Below are 17,248 nucleotides of genomic sequence, written 5' to 3' on the forward strand. Positions count from 1 at the left end.
CAGATAGTTCCTCCCCCAAGACCAGCACAAGTCCTGCCAGGCTGATTTTCTTCACGCTTTCTGTCTTCTCTGAGAGTGAAACCAATGTGATGCAGCAGGTGGCTTATCAGTCCGAGATAAAAAATACACTTCATCCTTACAATGTTAAAATCAGAGTTGCTAATTTGGAACACGCAGTAGCTTATGCCAGAATGTGTCCTTGCTCAGATACTTGCTGTATGAATATAAATTATATACATCTGTACTGAGTTATTAAAAATGAAATGCAATCCTTGCACAAAGCCATGAGCTGATACGCCCCACTCCCCTCCATCTCCTGTTGCTTTTGTTGTTCTCTTCCTGCAGTGGTCTGTGGCAGCTGTCTACAGCAGTCACAAAGTGCGTAAATCCTGTGCTTCTGGAAAGGTGTGGGGAGAATAGTTTCTGAGGTGGCTCAAAGGTAAAAGAATAGAGTACAGGACTTGTGAATCTAAGGAACACATTAAAAATGGTGTTAGGGGTTGTTTTGTGGTAGTACTCGTAAAATTATGGTGACACTGTACCTATTTTCTGTTTGATTGGTTTGATTTCAGAAGAATATCATCTTGCGTGTATACTGTTCTCTGCAACCCTCCTTTAAAAAGTAAGCAGCTTAGAAAGAACCTGCAGTTGACGTGGCTCCCAAAGCCTTCCCGTGTTTCCCACTTCTGCTCACCCTCAGCTCGTGGCAGCTAAAAGGTCCCGCAGTCACATCTTGGAGGAAAGCCAGGGCACTCCCCCGCTGCTGTGCTGTGCTGCGCAGTGCTTGTCAAGCTACAGTCGAATGGTTAATATGTCCCATTCTTCTACCTCTCTTCCAACGTGTGACGTTCTGCTCTTAGCAAATCTGTAGAACCTCTGTAGATGGTCCATCTCAGCATTAAGCCGTGTAACACCGCAACCAATGTCTTCTGGGTGCTTTTAACACTGGTTTAAGGTGATGCCACGATTCTGCCATGTAACTATTGGGGCTGAGGGTGGGGGTGGTGGAAATGCCAGGTAAGAATTTTCCTGCATTTAAACTTGTGCTCGAGAAGCTACCTGGGGTGTAACTCCTTATGAATTAGTGTTATCTGACTCTTTGGTGGAATTCTTCACCCACTTGGTCAGTCTTGAATTCTTTACTGTACATGGATGTACACCCTATTTATGACTGCACCTGTTCCGTGCCCGCTCCCCATGCCCATGATATGTTCCCTCTGAAATACTGGCTTTGGCTTGGTTCTCTGAGTGTTTTGCAACTTGGATTGATTTATCTGGCACTGGGCACCTTACTGAACGTGGACTTCATCTGCACTTAATGTTGTGATTCTTGGAAAGGGGGAGTGGGTGCACTCTGACACTGTTAACAGAAAGCTGTTTTTTTCTTTCCTATTTTTTTTCTTTTCTGAAAGACTGGGAAGAAGGCGGTTAAAGCGGTCCTGTGGGTATCGGCGGATGGACTCCGAGTTGTAGATGAGAAAACAAAGGTTAGATTTCTCTTGACAAAAGTTCAGAGTTTCTCTATAATAACACGCGTGCCATAACTTTAACTAGACTCTAATCTCTATCTTAATGTAGATGTTGGTATCTGAAAGAAAGATTTAAGCATGTAGATGTTTAACCATTTCTTCCTTGGAATATGTATGTAAGATTATTATTATTCTTCTTTATTAATGCCGGTACTCGATAAAATGAGGCAGGTAGCACAAGCCAGGAGCTGTCTTTGTTGCATTTGCCAGAAGAGCCATCTTTTCCCAACAACTTCTGTTGACATTGAACTTGCAGTGACTTTTGTCCTGTATGACTGCAGAGGGATGCGAGAGTAATACATGAGAAAACTGATGTTGATCAGTATAATATCCAGTGCATCCAAATCCCACATAGGTCTGAATGAACAAAATCTGGCTTCCAAAAATATGGTAAAGGGAATAAATGAAGTAAGGTCATTTCCCTTGAACATCTCAAACTTTCTTCAATAGATATCAAATTTTCTAATTTTTAATTAGAAGCTGTTGGTCTCAAGTGGAAGGCAGGTGTATCCATGGCTTCCTTCTGGGATGTTTCACAATGTTTTATTATTAAAGCAAACAATTTGTGTGTTCATGCAAGTAATTAGAAAGGAGAGCTTAATGTTTATCTCTGTAGGTTACTAGCATTTTAGAAGATGCCACAGCTAGCGGAACAGTTTTTACTGTAACCAGTATAAAATGAATTAGTTTTATATTCATGTGACTTAATGCTTAGTTTAATGGCCTAAAAAAATGATTTCTGCGTGCCAACACTGAGGAGCAGGTAGAGAAAATGTCCCTCTGCAGTGTGGTAGTGTGATGAATAGCTGCTGTGGAGATCAACATCTCCAGGGCTGTTGTTGGGATGTGCTTTGGCAGCACTGAAGTTGCTGTCTGTAAAAATTCAGTATTTAATATGAACATACAGGAACATACCGGTGAGTTCAGTCTGCTGATTGCCTTAAAAAGGCTAATAAGTACACGTATACATATGTAGAAATGTATTGAATGTGCATTATTAGATTATACATACCTATATTGAATTCGTAAAAATGAATTTTAGTAACTTTTTCAGACCGTAGAGGTAATGAAAGGAGTTGTACCTAAAAAGGGAATATGATATTGCCTCCTGGTGGTTGAACACAGTAGCACAGGTGCCAAGGAGCAGACATGAACCGAAAAATACACTGACAAACATCGGGGAAGGAAAGGAATGAGGACAACATCGTTATTAAACCATACTGCCTCCTCTTTAGATACACCTCTCCCATCCGTTTGTGGAAACAAATTGGGGTGTTTGATAGTGCCAGCTCTGCTGGTGCTTTTCTATTCCATCCTTGCATTGCTTGGTGCCACATGAGCTGTTGCTTTTTGTGCAGCAGCTGCTAAGTCTTCTCACACAAGCAGACTTCTTCACAGTAAAGATTTTTTGATTGCTAGACTGCATTAAAAATAAAACCAAATTTCCTTTTTTCACCACCCTAGATCCACAGTGTGGAGCAGAGATGTTAGGAATTGTGCATGTCCCTGAATTCGGAACTGGCCACCTTGTCTGGCTTCTGCCATTGATGGCTGGTGGAAGGTGGCAGCCGTCCTTTTTGTTTCACACTGGGAATGGTTTCTGAAGAGCAAATTGACTTGATAGAGAATTGCAGCCAAATCAGCATAACTTCTTTGTAATATAAATGCATCCTGCAGTTACCACTGGAAATGATTGGTGCAATTGTTTCTCCACATATCCTCATGTCTTTTTTTTTGTGTGTGTGTGTGTGTGTGTGGGGCTGGAATGGATTCTTTCCCCTCTAGGATCTTATAGTTGATCAGACAATAGAGAAGGTTTCTTTCTGCGCGCCAGACAGGAACTTTGACCGGGCGTTCTCATACATCTGCCGAGATGGCACCACCAGGCGCTGGATATGCCACTGCTTCATGGCTGTGAAGGACACGGTGAGTGCACTGCGAGGTGTGCCCAGCTCCTTCTGCTTCCAACTGGGAGTTACATGAGAAAATGAACACAGAACTCTGCAATGCATTTTAACGTCAGCTAAAACACTACTTTTTCCTTAAAAATTATTTTAATTCTAATTCTTTATATCTGAATTATTTGCCGTTCCTCTATGGTTTCTGCTCGTGCAGAGAAGCAGAACCCAGCATGGTGTGTAAGTGGAATGCAGTCAGCCTCAGATATGGGTAGCAGAAGGGAAGCACTCTTCTAAAAATAGACAGGAGATGTTCTCATCTGAAGACGTACACAGCCAAAAACTGGAACAGCAGTGACAGTTTTTCCAGGATAAGATCATAGTGAATAGGGTATGAATAGCAGGCTGGGTATGAATGTAGTCTCTTGTATGCAAATGCTGTCTTGAATGGAAAGTCATCTGAGTGCTAAGGGCTGGAGCTAGAATGAATTACATTAGGGTCCTGTTTGCTTCTAAATGTTAAGACATTTTTGCAGTGGAAGGTTTGTAATATCAGTGTTTTGCTCTGTAGACCTAAATCATCTAACTTCCTGATCCAGCCTTCTCCTCTTGTGGTTTTTTGTTGAATCCTGCCCATGTATTACGCAAGGGCTTGAAACCCCATGCAAATCCACTGAGATAACTCCACATAGCCGTGTGTTGAAAGCAATTATGTTTGTTAATTTATCATGTTTCTTTAAAGAGAAACTGTGAAGTTAAACATTCCCATTTAAACTCATGTCAGAGCTATGTTCTGCTGTGTATGCGGGTCAGTTCACTTACTAAACTCAACTCACATGAGTTGAGCTGTTGTAGTAATAGCACTTGTGACTCAGCTGCAGCCTCCAGATCAGCTGGAATGCCAGACTTCCTCCAACTTCAATTTCACTTCCTTACTGCAGTCATTGGGCAGTGGATCCTTTTGACCTCACTTGTTAATAGTGGAAGTGCCTTCTGGAAAGCACTCAATACTGATTTGCACATTTGGTCAGAGCCATTAAGAGGTATTAGTGGTCAGCTCTGCTTTTAAATTTCGCATTTGCACACAACAGTATTGCCTTCCTGCACGCTCTCTTCCATTTGAGAATAGCACTGATCTGTCCCTCAGGACTTAAACCTGCTAAGATGGCTCCACAAGCACTTTTTTTCTGCACAAACGCATCCAGAGGCAAGGAGGGATCAGTGCAGGTACGTTATCACACTGCTATCGTGGTAGCAGCTAAGCTAAACAGTCTTTCGTTTCTGGAGGCCTTCATGCTTGTGCACTGGTAGTTGTGACCCTTTGTACATCATGTTTAGTTTTAGAGCTACACAAGGTGGCCAATTACAGTAGTTCTTTTTAATGTCTTAATTAGAGTCCTCTTGTAAAGGTGTTATCAGTTTGCAGTGCTTGAAGTACATCTGTTCCAGTCACCACATGATGCGGTGTTGTCTTCTGCAGGGGGAAAGGTTGAGTCATGCCGTGGGCTGTGCGTTTGCAGCGTGCCTGGAGCGAAAGCAGAAGCGAGAGAAGGAGTGTGGAGTCACTGCCACCTTTGATGCCAGCAGAACCACATTCACTAGAGAGGGGTCATTCAGGGTCACTACAGCTACTGAACAAGCAGAAAGAGAGGAAGTTATGAGACAGATGCCGGATGCTAAAGGTAAGGGGTGCAGCGTACACAGCCGTCCCTGGTGAGCAGAACCAGCACTGGGACTGAAGTGGAGCCCCAGCAGGGATTGCAGCTTAACATCCATCCAGAATTCCCTCTCTTGAACCTTGTTATGTACAAATCATATTTCCACACACCTGTCACTTTGCAGGACAAAAAATGCTCCCGGATTCACTTACAGGGTAATCTTCCCATACGAAAAAGTGCAAGGGGCTTTATGTGCGAAAGCAGCTGGACAGAGCTGCTCCTACTCTGCTGTGTCAGCCTGCTTGATGGCAGAGAACATCATGGGCACCGTACTAAAACAAAAGGCCTTATTAGAAACACATTACTAAAAATATAAGCAGATTGCCACACTTTCTGTACTCTGAAGATTATTGTAAATGAACAGAAAATTGTGTGTTTTTTTTTAAAAAGCAATGTACTCTTATTTTGGTTTTTAAGGCAGGTTGCAGAGTTTACATTAGTTATACTGCAGGAGGGAAGAAGAGGGCAATCGGTGTGCTTTCTAAAAATGGAAAAAACAACAAATCACCAGAAGCCACCTTATGTTCAAAAATGGTAACAGGGTGATTGGAAAGGAGTGGTTTTTACTACTTAGCTGTTTAAAACTTGGAAGTGTTCTCAAATTCAGTTGAAAGTATAACTTCTTACCCAGGTTTTGTTAAGTGATAGAGATAGCATTGTACAACTAGTAAAAAGATTAGTGTTACTAATATTACCCATAGCTCTCTTTACAGTGCAGTTGGATTTTTCTTTCAGAGGGTTCCACAGCAAGTTTTGTTCTGCCACTCTTGCAAAACTTTAATCTTCGTTTTCATCATCCATCTGCTTGTTCCCATACGTTAGTTTTAGAATGTGTTAAATGAAGCTTAAACACAACGCCTTTGTTACTTGGGGGCATGAGTCAAAGTCTTGGCTCAGTGAAGGTGTGTGAAATCCTTTCCAAGGAAGACTGATTAGAAAAGTTTCACTTGAACGAGCAGCTGCAGCTCATGGGTACTGAAGCTTGCAAGACAACATAATTAGTTCCTCTGATGGTTCCAGCTCCTCAAAAATGCCTACTGTGACTCTTCTTCTTCCAGACTTCTACTTATTCTGTTGATGCATCAACCAAAAACTAGTCACTGTTTTTTGTATGAAGTTTGGAAAGTCTTCAGAATGCGGCTGGTGCCCAGCAAGGCCTGTCAGCTCAGCGTCTGGCTCTGCCTTGCAGCACGCTTCCATCTCTGCACTGCTTTCCCTGGAGTTGCTGGGGAGCTGCTGTTTGAGTGCTGAACGCCGCCGAACCTATTAAGCGCTCACTCTGGCCTGCTGGAGCTTGTGTGGGTTGTTTGGCTGCCGCTGCTGCTTCTGCAGGGCTGGGGGGGGACAGGGACTTCTAAAGAAGGTCCTAAAGCCGTTCTGTTCCCTGCAGCTGCTCTCAGCTACTGACTGCTGAGAACAGTCAGTAGTAGTATTTTGGCCTTGATCTGTTTTTATAGTTATGTGGGAGGGGAAATAAAGGTCTCAAACACACAGTATACTTTTCAGTCTTAATCATAAATGAATTGCGGGTGTTTCCAGAGCAGTGTTCTCAGAAACTGTGAGGCCAACATAAGGCCATCATTTCTAGGAAGCAGCTGGCCTTCGTAAGCTGTGCTCTGGGGGCTGGGTGTATGTAAAGTGTGTGTGGTGAAGACTACGAAAGGAGAAAGAAAAGATTTTTCTGCAATGATATTAGAAACCTTTTTGCTGGAATAGTACTGGTTATGCATTTTCTCTTTACAGGAGTCGGGCAGGCAGTTGAAAATACGTTGCTTTACTCTTCTAACCTCACTCTGTTTCCTCCAACAGCTGAAACAGAAGTGAAGACAGCAGCACCAGGTGCTGCCCCAACTACTACTGCCCCCTCTCCTGGCTCACCAGCTTCTCCTACTGCTGAAGTTGCTGCCTCTGTGGAGAAGGAAATGAGCAACCCCCATGCTATCCCACGGAGGCACGCCCCTATAGAACAGCTTGCCAGGCAAGGCTCTTTCAGGGGCTTCCCCGCCCTTAGTCAAAAGATGTCTCCTTTTAAGCGCCAGCTGTCCTTGCGAATAAATGAACTGCCTTCAACAGTGCAAAGGAAGACAGATTTCCCCATGAAAAACTCAGGTAAAACCAAATGGTGAAACATTACCTTAAGTTGCATCTTTCTCCTTGCCTTGTCTGTGGCTTCCAATAACGCAGTATTTTACAGTAAATTCTACTTGTGGAATATGCAAGAATTTCAAATGCAGTAGTCATAAGCAGAGGATAATCAGCTATAATAATTATCTGAAATACTGGAACAGAGCGTGAAGTGTGCAGGAACAAGTGGTGGTGTAACAGTAGGTACTGCTTTTCCCTCTGAGTCACTGATCCTGTTCCTCTGCTTAATGCCAGGGCATCTAGAGAGTCAAGGCCTTACCCGCAGGCCGTGGGATCACTTGACATTTTTCGGCAGTCTGCACTTCTGCCCTTCTGAATTCTTCTTTTGAGAGGAATGAAACTACTTTTCACCTTTTGTTAAAGGAAACGTTACCGTTTGGGCAGTACAGCTGTCTGTATCAGTAATGAGTGGTACGGTTTTCAGATGATGGAGTTGTGGTTTTGTAGTCATCCCAAAATAAACATCGGGGATGATCAGTACCTTGCATATCATTCTAGAATCCCTTTAGCCAGGTTATCCTGCAGGACAGCTGTACTCTCACTTGGCAGCAAAGCAAGTTAGGATTCTGAGTTTCAAAATTCAGATCTCTGTGGCAAAGAAGAGAACAACAAAAATACCTAATCTGATTGATTTTACAATACTTGTTTGGTGACCTGTGTGTTAAGACCAGCACTGAGTTTATCAGTTTAACAGTAACAGTGTGCTGCTCACTGGAGCTAGGCTGGCTGAGCACAAACAGTCCAAATTCTTCCTGATTCAGAGCATTTGCTGCAGGTGCTGTATTGGAATATTCCTCAAATCATCAATTTTTGGGAATCCCCCTCCTTAAATTTTCCATATTGTCCTTGCTGTATCAGCCATCCTATGGTTGTTACACTGTATACTGCTTAATTATGTCTGCCCAGTTTGCTGCAACGAGGAACTGATGATCAGTGTTTTTGAAGAGCAGTGCTGTTAGAAATAATGAGAACATCTGGTCGGTCAGTAGCCATACTCCAAACGGTGCTTCATCTGCACTGTGCTGATACTTGGCTTACAGCCTGGCGTCCATTTCACTCCAGCAAACAGCTTTCATTTTTCATAATTTTAACACGGGAGTCGGGGCTTTCAGCTGCCTCTGACCTGCAGCTAGTAACGTTCTGACTCCAGGCTTAACTAGCTGCTCTGTAGAGCTGGCAACGTGGTAATCTTCATCTGGTTCCTGTGAAAGTGTGTTGTTGGAAGAGTTAAGCCTATTCTAAGTATTTTCATTTCTCAAAATGCCAAATATTAGTGCCAAATCCTTCATATTTTTAGCACTTAATGCAGAAAGATTTAGAACTCTGTTAAAGCTGTAGAAAAACCTTTTATTTTCTGAACTGAACATTCTCTTGCATTAACACAGAGAAGCAGCAATAACCAACTTGAAATTTGGAACACTGATCTCTTACACTCTTGACTAAGTCACAAAATGCACTAATGGCTTTATGTTTGTTTTTACTGTCAGGTCTTAAGCACCCGATTTAAAAACCAAACCATAAAAGCTGTCATGCACATCAGTAGTAAGAACACCTAAGAGATAAATAAATCATATTTCAATTTCTGTATGCCTTAAGCTTCATTTAACCCATTTTGTTGGCATTGCAGTCCCAGAGGTGGAAGGGGAAGTGGACAGCATTAGTGCCCTGTGCTCGCAGATCACCAGTGCGTTCAGCATGCCGTCGGAGGACCCTTTCTCTTCAGCACCCATGACAAAACCTGTGACAGTGGTTGCCCCACAGTCTCCTGCCTTTCAAGGTCTGTGATTTCTTTGCTTGCTGTGGTTGTGCTGGATGAGGCTTGAGTGCACATAATGTTGCTTTCCAGTAACACATGGCCTTAATTTCTTGTGTAAGTCTTGTATCAGTATTTTGGAGTAATGCATCTTGTTTTATTCATCCCGTCTGTTTAGTTTTTATGTGGTTTTGTTTTTAACAAGAAGTTCATGCACCTACCACACGATGGTTACCTGTAAATGGGACTGGCTTTGAGATCATGGCTATTTCAGCCAGTCTGCCACCTGGGCTGCAAAAATCTGAACAGTGGTGTGTCACAGGAACCAAATCCTGCAAGGGAAGGAGATTTTGTGCCACCCGATTACCATTTTTCACACAAACTCCCGAATAAGATGTAGAGATCCAAACTGTAGCACGCTTGGTAGCCTCTAACCTTCATTCCACCGATGCAGTTTTATGCAAATAGTGTGGAAAAAGAACCTCTCCTTGTTAAACGTAGTGATTATTTTGCATCCAAAATCTGGTGTTCTTTGGAATCTAAATTTAATCGCTCTGTAACTTCCTTCTGGTGAGCCAGATCTCTTGGCTATAAAAACCCAGCAACTTTAACTTTAGTTATCAGCGCTGACGATCTCATCAACTAAATAAAAATCCACCATCCCACAAATGTGAACAAGAGTTGGCTTGGTGAAACGGAATTTATGTGCCTCATCAACTGTCAGTCCAGTTTGGCTAATTTACACAAACTGCTGTCATGTGGAAGTGTTTAAAATTGTTGTATGTTAATGGTTACGACATGGCCCACTAATACTCCAGTCATGTGCATGCCTTGCATGAATTAATTGCACTGATGTTGTCTGCTCCCATTTTAGTTAATGGCACTGCCTCAGCCTTCTGTGTGCTTGCTGCTAAACCATCCCAAGCTGCTGTAGTGTCCACAGCTATGCCAGTTCGTGAAACCAATCCCTGGGCTCATGCTCCTGCTGCTAATACTGGAGCTGCAGCCATGGTCTCTGGTAAGACTGGAAGTAGATCCTGTGCGTTGCTATGAGAGCTTGGATCAAAAGCGTAATTGAGCTCCTGAGACGCCTGTGTGTGCCACTTGATGAAAAGGGGAAGGAACAGGAACAAAAGCTGGAAGTAGTAGCCTTTTGCACAAGTGGATGGAGGGAAGCTATGAACTTGTAGGTTCTGGGTCTATAAGGGAGACTGTTTCTTATTTTGGCAGGGTTTTAGAAAAGCTGATGTTGTAAAAGGAAGCTATCTTATTTTCATTAAAATAGCGCGTGCTTGAGGATGAAGAGATCTGTACATGGACCTCCAGATGATTTCTGTGCATTGTTCCCAGCCAGAGAGAGATCACGTTCGGTACTTAAAAGCTTTAGAAATTAATTTCTTGTGTCTAATAAGTTTTAGTTTGTCCCTTCAGTTGTCTTTGCCTACATTCATATCCAATGTGAGGTAGTAATTTACCACTGTAAAAACAACGGAGAACTGACAGTTTTAACTAGTTGAGACAGGCCAAAGGAAGAGTACTGAGCAGTTGTCCACTTCCTAAAAACTGAATAACTGCTTTTCTCATTACACTGAAGAGTTGGTGAGGTCCTATAGGAAGGAAAGAGAGTTTGAAACAGGGAGAAAGAAGACTGCAGCATTCAGCTAATGAAGGATGGTTTTGAAAGGGGGAGAGGAATGGAAATTATGGTAGTTTTTAATTTTTTTTTTAAATCACTGAAGATAAATGAATTTAAATAGAGCTGTATTTATAACAGAAAAATCTGAATTGTTAGAAGTTGAGGATTGCAAGACTTTGAAAGGGTTATCAGCCTGAGTTATAGTCTGGGATAGAAAAACGAATGTTGCCTTGAACTTCCTGCTTCCTGTACCATTACATGCCAGTATTATAAAAGGGTAAAGCCTGAATTTAGAAAATAAATAAGGAAAACAAACCTTAAAAACAGTTTCTTGAAGATTAATGTTCCAACAATCCACCATTCCTGAGCTTTGCGTTCAGAAACTGATACTCCCATGTTAAGAGTTAGAGACTAGATTATTGCCACGGAGCAATAAAGGCCTGCCCAAATATCTCAGATGCCTGCTATTAAAAACAAACAGCAAAACAAAACAAGTGCCCACAAAACAAAAATCTGCTTTGTAGCGATGAAACTTTTCCATCCCTTCTTGACCAGCATCTTCCCTAAAACAGGGCAGTGCACTGGATGCAAAAAGGCGCTTCTGCTATTAGCAGTGGTCTCAGCTGTGGAGGGAAGAGGCCTGGCTGCTGTTGTGCATCCTGCAGCCTGTCTCACTGATAAAAGGGTGAGGAACGGAACCACTGATGACTTCCCTGTGCTTTCCTCCCCAGGCACCGAGTGGAACAGCAGCACCCCAGGCACGGCCTCGCCAAGTCTCTTCCAAGGAAATCACAGACGTACTCCCTCGGAGGCAGACCGCTGGTTGGAAGAGGTCTCCAAGACTGTCCGTGCCCAGCAGCAGCCAGCCCCCGCCGCACAGCCGCCACTGCAGCCCCCTCCGGCCGCTTCCCAGGCAGCAGCCGCCTACCCCGTGAGCACCTTCATTGCGCCTCAGCCCGTGCCGGTTGGCGTGGTGCCGCCCATGCAGCCACCCTTTATTCCAGCTCAGCCCTACGCCGTAGCAAACGGGATGACGTATGCGGCAGCCCCGAGCGTACCTGTGGTGGGAATCACACCTTCCCAGATGGTAGCCAACGTCTTTGGCACGGCGAGCCACGCTCCGGCTGCCCATCCGCACCAGTCGCCCAGCCTCGTCAAACAGCAGACGTTCCCTCAGTACGAGGCCGGCAGCGCTACGGCCAGCCCTTTCTTCAACCCGCCCGCGCAGCACAACGGCTCTGCGGCTTTCAATGGCGTTGACGGTGGCAAATGGGCTGCAGAGGACAAGCACCCCCAGCCTCCTGCGGCCGCCCCGCAGGTAGACCCGTTCGAAGCACAGTGGGCAGCACTGGAGAGCAAGGCAAAGCAGCGCACGAATCCCTCCCCGACCAACCCGTTCTCGAGTGATTTACAGAAGACATTTGAGATTGAACTTTAAGCGGCCCTGTAGATAAAGGGAGCAGAGGGGACTGTTTCTCATCTGTTTGCTTTGATAATCCCAAAGGTCCCTTCAAATGAAAAATGGGTTAGAAAGAGGGAGCAATGATGGGGAGGATATAAACGTATGCGGAATTTCATGTGCAGTTCTCAAAATAAACCCTGGAGCCACCTCGGTCTGCATTCCCTCTTCACTTGGAAAGCTGGAAGTTACACAGCAGAGCTGGGCGCCCGGTCCTGCAGAAGCATCACGTATCTCAGAAAGGATGGCAGACCTCAGACCTGCGACCTTCCGAGGCCCCGTGAGTCCTGGACATTCCCCCCCCAGGGAAAAAGCAGAGTTGGGGTGGGGGAAGCAAGGAGGGAGGTTGTCACCTGTTTAGCAGAAGCTGGCTCTGTGGAAAAAGTTGAGCTTCCATTTTGAGTAACAAAGTGAATATTATATGTAAAGACTAAAGTAAAGCCAAAATCTTTATTTTTATGCATTTAGAATATTTTAAATAGTGGATATTAAAAGATGTATGAGTTGTAAGTAATCTTGCCAAAGGTTTAAAAAAAAAAAAGGGGGGGGGGTGAATGTAAGAAATTGTACATAAGATTGATTTATCTCCAATTCTTATTGTAAGTAACGTTGGGGGGTGGAAAAGGGGCTCTAGCTTGTTCTTGTATCTGTTCATTGTAAGTAGCATATTGCAACAACAATCACAACCAATAAGTCATTATATTGTAGTTTTAAATAATGAAAATTAAAGAACAGTATTGTCATGGTCTGAAAACCATGGGGAAAATTAACTGTTTTTTTATTGGAATCAAGCTACATATTATATATAGTACATTTTTTTTTCTTCCATGTATTGCTGCAGTTTTCTTGTCTTAATCTATTGGTTCTAACACTACTGTGACAAACTTACTGTAACCATATCTAACATCCTGGGGCTGCCTAGGAACCCATTTTTTGTTTGTCTGTCAATAGATCTTAGAGGTTTTTTTAACTTTTGTTTTTATTTTTTCCACGGATTTGTGAAACCTTGTGGTAAGGCTGCAGCTGGTCCAGGTTCTGCCTCTGGTGACTTGTGAAATCCATCTCATTTTAACTTTACTTTTAAACTTTGGCCTTACAAGCAAATGTAAGTTATATATATTTGTACTGATGATTTATAATCTGCTTTAACAGAAATAAATGTTGGTGGTAGAAGCACCGTCTGTGAAAGCTTTATTTCCCCTCTCCCCATTTGATTTTCAGGATTTGCCCTTCTGGCTCATGATATTTCAACACTTCTCATTTTGTACCCCACATTATGTTACCTTGAACTTTAAGACTGAACTTGCAAATATCCATTTGACCTATAGCTGTTTAAAAGCTCTGCAAAGGAGGGTTTTATGGAAAATATTGGTTTCTGGGTTTGCAACACTGGATTTTCTAATATTGAACACTTACAAAGACAAAAACACAAACATTGAAAAACAGGTGAAAGGAATACTCACTTGGGCTTTCTTTTCCTTTGCTATTAAAAGGAGGATCCTAAGGGCTGCCCAGGATGACACCATATTTTCACTCCTTTCTGTTCTCCCAGGAAGCTGATACCCATCCTATCAGTGTGGTTGGTTTTTACTGCGTGCTTACGTGCATGGTGTTAGATATACTGAAAAATACGAAGTCAGACTTTGTAACCTGAAAGGAGAGAAATGCTGCCTTGCATCGGCCCTAGCATTTGAGCTTGCCAGCAGTTGCCATTTCCAGGCAAGTACAGAGGTGGGCTAGAAAATGGGGGCTTTTTTCTTTACCGGTTCTTTCTTACCTTAAGCATACCTGTGTGGAGTACAGCACCAGCAGCAATCCCCAGTACCCTATGGTATTGGAGTTGGTACCTGTGCTTATTTGACTTTCAGAAAGCTAGCAAATAGTCACATACGCTTAGAGATCTAATGTTGGTTGGGTCTGTGGTTTTTGTGGGGTTTTTTTTTCCTTTCTCCTACTAGTTCCTTGTTCTGTCAGAGCTGTGCCCAGAGATCAGATGGAAATAGCTACACCCTTCCTCTGCCTGGAAGATAAGGGTAAAGGGGATAGAATGACCTTCCTATGATCCTTTGTTTAGAGAAGAAAACCACTATCTTGATTCTCAAATAATATAAACATTTGATTAGGAGGTTAAGTGATACTACACAGAAGAAAATTCTCTGCTTGCCAAATATGAAAATGCAAACACACTGCTTTAGTTAACTAACTGCTAGAGCCATGGCATGTATTTGAAGCAACACACTGCCTTCAGATCCCATCCTTATTACCATGGTTACACATCTGAAAGGAGGTCAAGTAATAAATGAGAGAAAGAAAAAAAAAGAACGTTCCTTCAGTGTTAAAAGTCCAGTCTGTCAGAACACAGATGCCCACTACAGCTCTCACCAGGTTGGAGACAGAGCTCCCTGACCATGCTGTGTCTAATCATACAGCCTAAATGAAAGCTGACTGCACTATTAGAAAACAGGGCCCCTGAAACAAAGAAAGGGATGGTATTACAGAAATGGCAGCTCATTCTGGGAGAAAGGCATCTGATACAGGCACCATCCACTTGGAACCACCTTCCTGGGGGGGGGCTCACAGCCCCTTGCTGCCCTCTGTGCCTGCCACACAGGACTGAAACGTACACAGCCTCTCATCAGTCCATGGTCTCAAAAAGCAGAGTGGTACCATACAGTTAAAAAAAAGAAAAAAAAGAAAAAAAAGCTTTTTAACTGTCTGTAGCCTCTTGTTCCTTTACTGGACTGCTTTTAGACTGTTCAGTTTGTTCAGATCTTAAAGCATCGTGTGCAGTATTGAACCCACACCTGTGCTGAAGAGAGGGCAATCATTAGGTTGGTAATTCTTATTTTTAGATGCAGCTGAACTGATTTACTGGATTTAGAGTTCAGACCAGCTTTAGGCTGCCAAGCCTGGGGATTTACACCCACATATCACTGCTGCCCTGAGTGCCAGTTCTGGACTGAAGGAGAGGAGAGTGGTGTGATCACAGTCCAGAATTAGCTTCCTTTCATAGAAGCCTTAAATTAGAGAAGCAGAACTAGGAAAAAAAATCAAAACACAACCTAAAAGCAACAAACTAAAAAACACAAAGCTGTCGCAAAAAACAGCCCTTACTACCCACCTGCAAACATCAACATCAGCACTACACATCACTGTACCAGCAAAGAAGTATAGCTACATCTATACGTCCAATAAATGGTGCCAATTAATACCAGCAACCCACCCAAGACTCAGAAGGTAGTGCAGAATGAGGCTGCTTCTAGGGCTAGTGCTATGGAGGAAGAATATTGAGACTGTAGAAAAGGTTGGAAGGTCTAAGTCTGTTTTGAGTTACTGAAGGTGTGCCTTTGCTGGGTCAACAAACCATCCTATACTTACCATCTTACACACACACACACACACACACACACACACACCTTAATCCCCGGGGATTTCTCTTTCAGTGCCTCATGCATGCCAGCTGACACTCTGTGTTCTGTATTAGTTCAGACAGGAGGGATGCTTTTTAGCTCTAACTGCTTTGCCTCTGTGTCTGGAAATCCCTATTTGTTGGCACATAACAGCAAGAATCAGCCCTGGCCACATGCAGACCCAAGTGTTTCTGGAGCTTACTGACAACAGCAGATCATTGGGAAATTTATTCCAGCAAGACAAGTATCCCTACACCTATTTACGTGTTTATATTACTCTCCTCTCCAAGCTGATACCCAGCACAGTGCTAGCAAAAGCCCATACTTGCATTAAATTCAACAGCACGATTCTGGTTCTGGAAAAACCAAACTAACTTCATAATACTTCCCAGAGATACTGATGTTTAATCTGCATCATCTTAGAACATACTACAGTGTTGTTATGTTAATGATCCCTACCATTCAGAAAAGGCTAAATACATTTTTCCATTTTGTCCAAAGCTTTCTGTGGAGCATTGCTTTCTGCATTTCAATCCAGAGCTGAATACATTTAAGTGGAAACCAAACTGACCCAAAGATAAATTCTACTTAGGAGAGCTGTAGTAAAACAGCTACAGTACGTAGCTGCAGTAGGTGACATCACAGCTGCATCTCCTGAGCTGGCAATCTTACAGCACCTCAGTGCTAATTTTACATGCACCAAGCTGTTTGTCATGGTCAGATTCCTTTGCTCCTCAGCATTATAAACGTTCCTCGGTCATTAGTCCTTCTGTTAAGACGGCTCAGGCCCATCTTAAGACACTTCAGCCTATGGTGCTTTTTTGAGCTATTCTCTTTTCCTTATATGAAGAATCTTTCATTCTGGTTATTTCCCCTCTCTAAAGTCATTTGGAGAGAGTATTCCCAGTGCTACCTCCTCCTGTGAAAAGCAGCAACTACCATTATGTGGAGAGATGGATGAGCTATTGCAAGGCATACAAGGAAGACATTGCAAGGAGTCAGAAGAAAGAAGTTTGCAATAAACCTGAGGATGGTGGTTCTCCCACCTTTTGGCAATTACACCCTACACCATTAAATCTGCCCTCTTGAGCTGCCAGAACAGTTTCATACAGTAGAAGAACAGAGTTCAAGATTCTTGTCTTGTCACCTGCTGTTCCACACGGCCTTGGTGGTGTCTGTCACCCACTGCGATGAGGAGGGCTGTCGTGCGGCTGGTAGCGAGAGCAGCTGGCACAGCAGAAGCTGGCATAGTACTCGTTACTGCAGAGCTGGGCCTGCACGATCAGCCCACAGTTGGCGAGGTGCGGCTGGTCCACACATTCTCTGCTCGGGTCCACAACGTGATTCACAGTTGCTGCAGCCAAGGAAAAGGTAAAGCCAGCTGAAAACACAGCCGGGGCTTGCCTCAAGGTTTATCTTCCCCTCCCCAAAACCGCAGCAGGTTCCCATTTTCTCCATCCTTCCAGTTCTAAGGGGAATTGTTTAATTACAGTCCAAATAAAGGACCAGAGAGAGAAACTGACAACTCTGGTTAGATAAAAGAGAAGGCAGTTTCTGGGACTGATTCCCAGTGCCTTGGTGGGGGGCCGTTTCCACCACCCTGCTCTCACACCCACCCAGAGGCTCCTGCTGCTCCCCAAAGCCCGGGACTGGTGGTGGATGGGTGCACGATGGGCAGCCTTCTAGTAATGGCCAAGAGG

General features: G+C 43.5%; 2 protein-coding genes across 25 annotated transcripts in view; one reads left to right on the forward strand and one right to left on the reverse strand.

Moving 5' to 3' along the window:
* NUMB (NUMB endocytic adaptor protein) overlaps positions 1–12,442 on the forward strand; it is a 92,036-nt gene extending 79,594 nt beyond the window's left edge. For 13 of the 16 annotated variants that reach the window (XM_048950162.1, XM_048950163.1, XM_048950161.1 and 10 more), the window contains 7 exons: positions 1,413–1,487; positions 3,315–3,455; positions 4,908–5,109; positions 6,955–7,254; positions 8,918–9,067; positions 9,918–10,061; positions 11,411–12,442. In XM_048950162.1, coding sequence (XP_048806119.1) covers positions 1,413–1,487; positions 3,315–3,455; positions 4,908–5,109; positions 6,955–7,254; positions 8,918–9,067; positions 9,918–10,061; positions 11,411–12,117 — 1,719 coding nt within the window. In that variant the 3' untranslated portion in view covers positions 12,118–12,442. The remainder of the gene's footprint in view (positions 1–1,412; positions 1,488–3,314; positions 3,456–4,907; positions 5,110–6,954; positions 7,255–8,917; positions 9,068–9,917; positions 10,062–11,410) is intronic. The other 3 variants (XM_048950173.1, XM_048950176.1, XM_048950177.1) reach the window with 1 other exon arrangement.
* Positions 12,443–13,464: 1,022 nt separating this feature from the next.
* Positions 13,465–17,248, reverse strand: part of PAPLN (papilin, proteoglycan like sulfated glycoprotein) — a 63,270-nt gene continuing 59,486 nt past the window's right edge. For all 9 annotated transcript variants that reach the window (XM_048950153.1, XM_048950155.1, XM_048950157.1 and 6 more), the window contains one exon: positions 13,465–16,902. In XM_048950153.1, coding sequence (XP_048806110.1) covers positions 16,727–16,902 — 176 coding nt within the window. In that variant the 3' untranslated portion in view covers positions 13,465–16,726. The remainder of the gene's footprint in view (positions 16,903–17,248) is intronic.

Source organism: Lagopus muta, chromosome 6 (assembly GCF_023343835.1).
Source record: "Lagopus muta isolate bLagMut1 chromosome 6, bLagMut1 primary, whole genome shotgun sequence".
Taxonomy (NCBI): domain Eukaryota; kingdom Metazoa; phylum Chordata; class Aves; order Galliformes; family Phasianidae; genus Lagopus; species Lagopus muta.